General features: G+C 26.9%; 2 protein-coding genes across 2 annotated transcripts; one reads left to right on the top strand and one right to left on the bottom strand.

The window, feature by feature from the left end:
- The first annotated feature begins 5,057 nt into the window (after positions 1-5,057).
- On the top strand, positions 5,058-8,239 carry LOC112599531. Its single transcript, XM_025346457.1, has 4 exons — positions 5,058-5,114; positions 5,225-5,306; positions 5,375-5,641; positions 8,109-8,239. Exons 1-4 carry the CDS (start codon positions 5,058-5,060, stop codon positions 8,237-8,239), a joined length of 537 nt encoding a protein of 178 aa, XP_025202242.1.
- Positions 8,240-8,570: 331 nt separating this feature from the next.
- On the bottom strand, positions 8,571-9,642 carry LOC112599530 (protein ALP1-like). The gene is made up of 2 exons (XM_025346456.1): positions 9,620-9,642; positions 8,571-9,522 (listed from the first exon to the last, which is right to left on the bottom strand). The coding sequence occupies exons 1-2, from the start codon at positions 9,640-9,642 to the stop codon at positions 8,571-8,573; spliced, it is 975 nt and encodes a 324-aa protein (XP_025202241.1).
- Between the last annotated feature and the right edge of the window lie 773 nt (positions 9,643-10,415).

Genomic DNA, 10,415 nt, shown 5'->3' with positions numbered 1-10,415 from the left:
TTACATAAGCCCACTAAACTACAGTCGCGGGACGTTCTATTAATATAATTAGTCGAGTCGAGTAATATATAGTATTATACTATTATATTATATGGTAATATAATATAATATTATATATTACAATCGTGGACTCCGTGGCGAATTAAGAAATCGGGATTTTCCGGGTAAGTCCTCGTTTGAATTCGATTATGTTTGTCCTCTCGACGTATTAATATATTATTATCAGTATTTGTTGAAAATGGTTTATCAAAATGTGTTTATGTCTTATGAGCCAAGTGTATAATTTATGTAATATTTTGAATTATTATGGTAAATAATAGAGTGCAGAAAAACTGTTCACCTCAAAACAAGGTAAGGATAAATTATTTTATAATTTTCACCTAAATAAACCGTTTTAACAATATTAGGTAATATTATGAATTGTGATAATAATAATAATTATTATTATAGGTACCGTAGTAATATTCATACGTATGTATAGGTATCTTAATGACAATACATAATATGACCACATACGTATACAGTATATATCATTTTAGTATTTTAGTAAATACGTCCTAATCTTTCAACTTGGCGCGCTTCGCGTTTGTCTACTATTGAGCTGGAGTGCGCGCCAGCAGTGTATAATGTATATTATTGTGTAATGTGTATTGTGAACACAGGCCACATATATAGATTATTAATTATTATGATCTATATCTGTGATTGTGTGTGTTTTGAAGTTGTCCCCACCACTATCGACGACTTTTTCTTCGTCACCAACCGCCGCGATCGGCGACCGTTGTGTTTCGTCTTTATCTTCTTTTAATTTTAACCGTCTTCGGTCTTCACAATTCAGTTTTCAGTATTCACTGTTTAACCGTACTTTGCGCCGTGTATACCGTTGTATTTTTTGTTCACGTCTCGTGTTTTATCCATACAACCATACATTTTATTAGTTCATGGTTTTATCGATACGGCTTTTTAAGCTTTTAACTATTTTTTTTTAACTTTTTAACGTATGGTATCTACCGTAGCTATCAACGTATTAATCGTAGGCCTGATTGGTTTGTCGTACCTAGTGTACAATCGTGACCACATGTCTCACCGTTACATCTTTTCGCTACCTATTGCTGTAAGTCTGACGTATTATTTTGAAACTTTCCGGCCAACAAAAAACTACACCTATTTGCTTTATTTTAGGTACCTACGTGTCTAGTTGTGTGATTTTGGAGACCGGTAATCTGCTTCGTGCATAACTCACGTGGTGCGTCCCCGTCACCGCCATCATCTTGTTTTCAAGGAGCGTCACTTCATCATTTTCAGTATTGTACTATTGTCAATTGCTGATAGCTGTTCAACTTACTAGTACTGTAATATCAGCCATCAGGTTTCAATTATTTTTTAATATATAAGATTAAAACCTAAGTAACATTTAAGTTAATTACAGGTATTATTAAAAAAAAAAAAAAACGTATTATACTAGTTATTATGTTATAATAGTTTCATAACTACTTTTATATAATATCTACATTTATAATAATATTAATCGTATTAATATATTAAAGCAGTATAGCCTTTATTATATTTTATTACTTTAACACGTAAAATGATTTCGAGTGAGCGTACAAAAAAAAGAAAAATTAAAAATGAAATTGATTATACACTCAATGCAATTTATGGTAAATCCAATAATATTATCCATGAAGTTTCTCCATCAGTTAATTTGTGTGAAAATAATTATGAATCATTAATTACAGTACCTAATGTATTGTCTCCAAAAGTTTCTTCTCCAATTATTAAAGTCCCAGATACAGTATTATCTAGTACTTGTACTTCTAATACTTTTCCAGTAGAATTATCTGATAATCTCTGTGATAATGTTGGAGAAAGTTCAATTATTCAACAAGATTTTTCATTAAAAGATTTCTTAGCATCATGGTCTCTTAATTTTAACATTTCTCATATAGCTCTGAATGGATTACTAAAGGGATTAAAAAACCACAAATGTTTCAAAGATTTACCGGTTGATAGTAGGACTCTTTTATCGACTCCAAAAGATATTTGTCAGAGTATACAAACTGTTATGCCAGGAATATATTACCATTTTGGATTGTCATCTGCAATTTTGAAGTATACTCCCAACAATGTTACTGAGGTCAATATTGCCATAGGTATTGATGGTGTACCTTTGTCAAAGAGTAGTGGTGGTCAATTTTGGCCTATTTTAGGATACATTATGACTGAATCTTCGTCTCGCAAAAAAGTATTTCCTATTGGCATATATTATGGATTTGAAAAACCAGATAATAGTAATGAGTTTCTTTCAAATTTTGTAGATGAAGCTAAATTTCTAATTAATAATGGTATTACTAAAAATAATATCATAATTAAAATTAAAATAAAAGTATTTTGTCTTGATGTACCTGCTAAAAGTTTTGTCCTGCGCACAAAAGGTCACTCTGGATTCTCTTCGTGCACTAGATGTACAATTGAAGGAGAATACATAAACAACAGAGTCTGTTTCCCATATTCCCATGTGCCTTCATTGAAAAGAAATCATCACTCTTACATAAATAAACTGGATGAAGACTTTCATACTTCCAATGAACTAACCCGTTTAATTGAATTGCCCGGGTTTGATTCAATTAGTTCTTTTAGTCTCGACTATATGCACCTAATTTGTTTAGGGGTGATGAAAAAGCTTCTATTTCTTTGGACTAAAGGACCACTGAATGTTCGCTTAAGATCAAAAAGTGTTGACGATTTGTCATCTTCTTTATTATCATTAAAAAATTGCATCACCTCAGATTTTGTTCGAAGTGTAAGAAGTATGAAAGAATTGAGTCGCTTTAAAGCCACAGAATTTCGAACTATAGTTATTTATGTTGGTCAAATTGTTCTTAAAAATGTTCTAAGCAATAAATGCTATGAACATTTTATGACTCTCAATATTTCCATGATAATACTCCTCAGTCCAGATAAAAGTACAATGGTTGATTATGCTAGAAATCTTTTAAATTATTTTGTTAAACAGTTTGGAGAAATCTATGGTAGTTATAATATATCACATAATATCCACGGTCTTTTGCATTTATGTGATGACTATGATATGTATGGCCCATTAGACAACTGTAGTACTTTTGTATTTGAAAATTATCTAAAAGAATTGAAATCCCTACTGAGAAAACACGAGAAACCGTTAGCTCAAGTAATTAATCGTTTAGCTGAGAAAAACAATATAACTGCCATGCAAGAAATTAATGAAATCGCTAATAGAAACTGTAAAATTTCTCAAAGTATTATTCTAAAACAGCCTCATACTAATGGCCCTTTAATTGAAAATACATTTGGACCACAATACCATGATTTAGTTTATAAAAATATACATATTAACATAAAAAAAGAAAAAGATTCTTATGTTCTAACAAATGATAACACTTTAGTCAAATGTCTCAATATTGCACATTTAAACAATAAACCTATATTAATAGGACAATTCTTTAAGTCTTTATTACCTTATTACACGATACCATTAGATTCCACATTGTTAGATATATTTGAAGTCAAAAATCTTTCTAGAAACATCCATTATTGGGACGTTTGTGATATAAAAAAAAAAATTATGGTTTTTAAGCATGGCGGAAAACTTATAGCCATGCCAATTATTCACACAACAGATTAAGCCTTTGAAGAACGATTATAAAATATAACTTTTGTAAATAAAATTATGTATAGGTTTAAATAATTAAATTAGAGTTTTTTTCATCTTTAGTGTCATTTAATATTTTCATTCTGTTAGAAGGATTAATTTGTAAATGTATTAATACACTTATGTGCTTGTTGTTACCACAAATTTTAATTTTTTTCATTTTATATGTTGAAAGAACAACTGCCCTATATACATACAGGAATATTCTAAAGTATAATAATTTAAAGGTAATCATAATTTTATCATAGGAGAAAAAAAAGTGAAGTTTAGACTTTCTTCTATCATAAAATATATATATATATTTATATTGATATCTACTTTTAAGTATTATTATTTTGTTTTTTAATAGTAAGGTTATATTTCATACATAAACCATTGTTTTCTTATTTATTAAAAGTGAATAGGTACACCATTTTAAAGTTCTAATTAGAACAGGGGCCCAAATTTTAATTTTTTAACTTTCAAAAATATTTTTTGATATAACATAATATTCAAAATTAATTTCTAACTTAAAATTAATTAATATAGAAGTACAAAATAAGATAATGATTCAAAATTTGTGAAAATAATAATATATTTGTATTAAATATGTTTTTTGATTTTTTTGATTAAGGCCCTTTTTTGATTTTTCATATAAGTGTCAATTACATTTTAAATACCCAATATTTGTATGGTGGGTCTATAAAATTTATCTTATTTTTTATATTATTATATCAATTTACTTACAAAAAACATTTAAATTGTTCTATCTATAAGGTAAATAATATTATTTAAAATTTCATAATAGATGGAACTTTGGGAAGTAGTACATTTTACTACTGAAAATACAGTTGAAGCTGTACCTCATACCTGGATGAAAAAAAACTGAATGTGCATGGCCTAAAAATCCTAAATTTGTTAAAAGGTTCATAGAACATAATGTTGAACCAAACCCTACTGAATTTTATTATTGCCCAGCAAAAAAAATTAGGGAAAAGGAGTTATGGTAAGTTCCTTAAATATTTTCAGGTTAATTTTTATGAAATCAATTATATATTAATAACATATAGATTCATTGGCATTGGCTCAAATGAAGGCTGAAAAAGCAACTTTTACCACTGATTTATCCTCGACTGATGAAGCACAATTTAGATCAGAAAAATTATACTCATCTAAACGTCAAAAACAGCTTTCTAGTAAAATAATAAGAAAAGAATCATATACCTGTCCACCAAAATATAATGGTAATATATATTTAAATCCATAAGAACGACTTGATACTACTAAATACTACCATCATTAATTACTTATATTTTTAAAAATAAATGGCATTATATATTTTTTCCTTTAGAATATTTAGAATCAAAAAATCAAAAATGTATTAGTAATGTTACTATCGAACAAAACAAAACTGAAAAACCATTGTACAGTTGTCCACCAAAATGTATGAGTAATGTGTATTAAATATTTATAGTTCATATTTATTTTTAAAACAATATCAATATTTTTCTAAATCATTTTTTTTTAGTTACCACTAAATCAATAAATTTGAAGTATGATCTGCAACAAGATGATGACAGCAGTAATGATGATTTGAATAATGATCCTGATTGGAAATTAAAATCGGTTTTTAATTGTAATACATTTCTCTAATTTGGAAAATATTGTTTTGTTAATAATATAATTATATGTAAACCATATCAGTCAACAGCAGTGATGACGGCATCGTTACTGGAACTCCGCCAAAAGTCACAGAAACAGTCACATCACTATTATTATATTCGCCCAAAGAAAATTGGAAAGTATTATCTCATACTTATGATACAGCCGAAAAACATACAAATTTAGTTACACATTCTCCAGCTACTGACAAATGGATTGTAGAAGACAAATTTGAGACAACACACAATAAAGAACCACCAGTAAAAAGAGCATTATTTAAAGATGACAACGATCCATATAAAAAACCAGGTAATAATTAGCTTTTGTTAATATGTATTTATAGTTCATATTGTATAATAGTTTGGTTAACAAAACTATATTCTCAAATTTATGTGTATTTTATTAATATGACTAATAGTAGATAATAATTAAAATTACAAAATAGTTAGGAAAGCTAATTTTCAGCTTGCTAAATTCCCTGTTTTTTAAATGGAATTTTAATAAGACACAATAAATTATAGTTCCACGTACAGTTTATGTACAATAAATAAACAAAAATCAACAATAAATAATAATTATTATATTAACAGTTTTAACTATATGTACTGGCAAATAATACACAAAAGTCAACAATATACATCTCAAAAATTGTAATTATATACTGGTAACAAATGAACGGGCAAAACAGGGTTGTTATTATTATTATTCTAATCATATTTAGAAACCTAAAATTGTTATTTATTTTATAGAGTTACCTGCAGTTACATCTGAATTGTCTTCAAGTCTAAAAAGTAATAACATGCAGTATAAGACTACTGAAGGTTAGTATTTTTGTGGTATTTAATACTCACTATAATGTAAATACCTACATTATTATTATTATAATAGCTAATAATTTGTTTCAAATTGCAATAGCTGTTGTTTTCTACTCTAATATATAACCTAAAATTTTTCAATAATGACCAAACAATAATTTTGTAATTAAATTATAATTTATATATTTTTAGCAATATACATAAATTATTTATTATGTATAAAATGTGTTTAATGTTTTAGATATAATTTATCGACCTATATGTTGACGTAATAAGAAATATTATAATTTAAAATTTTAATTTAGCTTTTCAGACTTTTGTTGTCAACACACTAGTTAATTTAAAACATGAAATCATTAATATTTCAAATGTTGTTCAATCCAACCACTTAAACATTGACTGTCTCCTTCAAAATGCCAACAAATATCAAACCGTGGATCTCTCAAACATTGAATGTAATATTAATCACATCTTTCCTATTGAAAAAGAAGAAGATTTATACACATTTGAAAACAAAACAAAATAAAACAAGAAAATGGTTTCAGAGAATCCTTGGTAAAAATACTATATATATACATAGGGTGTCCCATAAAGTGCGCAACTTTATTTGTTAAAATTAAAAGTTAAATTTTTTTTTTATTTTTTTTTTTAAAGTTAAAATTAAATTTGTTTATAATTGAATCGGAGTAATAATAGATACTAGAAATGATAAAAACAGGGTTGAAAACAAAATATTTAAAAAATGGCGGTTGATTCAAAAGTTGCGCACTTTATGGGACATCCTATATATATATATATCTTTCAAAACTATATTTTGTATAATAACATAATTTTTTTCTTATGAAATACATTTTTAAATGTCTGCAAAGGGGAAAGTGTTTTCCAGCAAATCCACAAATAAAAATAAAAAAGCTTTAAATCTATTTAATTATTATATGTAGTTTATTTTATTATTCTTAATTGTTTAACTGTATTAGTACCAATTATTATTTTTCACAGATAATGAAATTCTCGGTTTTAACTGACAGCAACGATTTGGGAAATAGTGTACGCAGGGTGATGGGTCGCATGTTTAATGACAGTGTGTTGGTGAATTATTCGCTGTTTGGTTTTAAGAAGAAACAGTGTTTCTCTTCATTATTGAGCTACCGTCTGATAATAGGTAACACCTAAATTTTAAATATTTTGACTTGAGGGTTCTGTCACTAGACACCCTTCCTCCTCATACTATGTATGAGTATATATATTTATTTACACGTAAATATTTCTCCATGGTTTATATCATTTGCTTATTGTACATCCTATGCTACAGATTGTGAACTTTTCTATTTTAATTAAAAATATATATATATTTTGAGTCGTTGATTATAATAATTTGGACTTCATTATCATTCCAAATTAATTAATTATTTTAGAAAATAAATTTTTTTAAATATCTTATTTGACTTTCATAATATAGATAGTCCATATTCTAAGGTAGCACTATATTTCAAAAAATAATTTCTTGAAAACATAAATAGTATAATAATTATTTCTAGAAATTTGAACATCATTAAAACAATGTTCATTAAAGGAAAATAAGTTGTTTATTATCTCATCTTTTGCATATTAAAATTATGGAGTACCTAATATAACAATATAATAGATTCAAATAAACTATAATAGTGTAAATCACAATAGTGATAACAAATTCACCAATATAATAAACTCAAATCGCATATTGTAGTCTTGACAGATGAAACTACGTATTATTTACAATAATATGTACTATAAATTTTATTTCATCTCATCTGTACAACATAAAAACATGCCTAATATAAATTTAATGTTAGCTATGTAAAATAAATATAAAATATAAATTATGATACTATATAATAGCTGTTTTTAGCTACCAATGTATAGTATATTTAAATATTATTTAAATTAAATACCTACCTAATAATTATAAACATTTTTTTCAGATGCAGTAAGAAAAAACATAAAGTATAAAAATATTCCTGAAAAAGATATTGACAACTGCCTTAGTATATGGCTTTCTCATGCGCCATTTCGCCTTAAAAAAAAAAATTCAAAACAACCTAATAAATTGTGAACATTTATATTAAAAAATAATAAACAATTGATATATAATTAAATTTACAGCTTATTGTTTTAATATAATATTTAATTTTTATAATAATTCCTTGTTCTTGTGAAAATATTTTCTGAATATTAATACATTATTAAATCTAAAACATTGCATGTGTGTTTTTATGGAAATGTTATGGTGCAATATTTTGTGTATGTTACTAAATAACATTATGGAAACATATTTTTTTTTACCATGGTAATTTTATCATAATGTTATTATAATGTTAATGAATCTTTAAAAAACGTTATTATAATATTCTTTATAATATTATTATTGCAATTTTAACATTGATTTAATATTGTGGTAACATAATTTTGCTGTCTGGGTTATTGATATATTCATACTGCCATTGAACTTCTCCGGCAGGTGAAATAAACCAATCAGCAAAATGGTTTCGTACATCCATTGCACGTTTAGTTGGTCTATTGTATCTGACTGTATGTAATTGTTGATTTTCACTTATTGTAGTGTGGGTTTCAGTCGTTTCAGAAATGTCATAAAGTGTTTCTTTTTTTTCAACAATTAGAAAATTATGAAGAATACAACATGCCAATGTAATACTTGTTGCAAAAGCTGCATTAACTTCAATTTTTTTAAGAAGCACTCGCCATTTATGTACTGTAATGCCAAAAGCATTTTCTACAACGCGCCGAGCTCTAGATATTCGATAATTTGTTATTCGTTCACGTTCTGATAAATTTTTTCCAGGGAAAGGCCTTAATATATTTTCTTTTAATGGAAATGCTTCATCTCCAATTAAAACTAATGGAACACTTATTTCAGTACCTGGTAACTTTTTTAATTTCGGGACATTTAAAGTTGAACGATTATCTGTCAACCATAATTTTCCAAAATTGCTATGTGAAAATATACCACCATCGCTATTGTGTCCGTACGCACCTATATCTGTCATAATATACTTATAATCCGCATCAACTACTGCCATAAGTACGATTGAAAAAGTACCTTTATAATTAAAATATAAAGAACCCGATTTCTTTGGACAAAAAACTGAAACATGCTTTCCGTCGACAGCTCCAACACAATTTGGAATATTCCATTTAGAATACAATTGATGAGCTATTTTATTCCAACTTTCTTCGGTGTTAATTTGTGGCATAAATAATGGTTTGAGTACACTTGAAATGGCATTACATGTTTCTTTAATAATATTACTAACGGTTGATTCCCCAAGTCGAAATCGGTATGCTAAATCCCGAAATGATGCACCGGTTGCTAAATATCTATAAAACGAAATTAATAAAAGTAAATTAGGAAACCAATCAATATAAAAACATAATAATTTATTTATATGTTATAATAAATTGTAGATGTCAATACAGTAAAAAAGAGATGGCGGTCATTGAGAGATACTTTTATAAAAATGCATAAAAGTCAAAAGCAACCTAGTGGTTCTGGAGGAGGGAAAAAATCGAAATGGTCATATTATTCACAAATGACATTTTTGATTCCATATATAGAGTTTAGAGAGTAAGTTTATAATTTTTTTTTTTTTAATTAAAATTTTTAAATTATTTTGCGTAACAATCAAAATTATTTTAAATAATCAATAACTTCGTTATTTTTAATATGTTATAGGACTATTGGGAATTATTCAAGTTCTGAAATCTGTAATCAACAAAGAATTAACAGTCCAGAAAGAGAATCAGATATTATTAATGAAGTGTCAACAACTCCAGAACGTTGCAATGAATAAATTGAACATAACATTAAATTACGTATAAATAAATGTTCTTCAGCTACTAAAAAGCGTAAAAATGAAGCACCAGAAGATAATATTGATGAACAAATTTTGAATATTATTTCCAAAGAACATGATGCAGATGAACAATTTCTATTAAGTTATCTTCCGACATTAAAACGTATGACACCAAAACAAAATGCTATTGCAAAAATAAAAATTCAACAAGTTTTGTTTGATGTTGAGTTTGGAAATAATTATTCAAATTTGCCTTTTTCAAGCAACTCAGGGCATTCCACCTACTCGTCTGTTAATGCACCGATTTTAACTCCTCTTAACACAGCAAAATCATCAGCAATGGATTATTCTCAAAGTAATATGTCGGTCGCGGACAATGGGTTTCATGAGTATAATCATTATTCTTCGCAAAATTAA

This window comes from Melanaphis sacchari, unplaced genomic scaffold, assembly GCF_002803265.2.
Source record: "Melanaphis sacchari strain LSU unplaced genomic scaffold, SCAv2.0 Contig535_pilon_pilon, whole genome shotgun sequence".
NCBI lineage: Eukaryota > Metazoa > Arthropoda > Insecta > Hemiptera > Aphididae > Melanaphis > Melanaphis sacchari.
The sequence above is the reverse complement of the archived record's forward strand: the minus strand, read 5'-3'. Positions and strand labels throughout refer to the sequence as shown.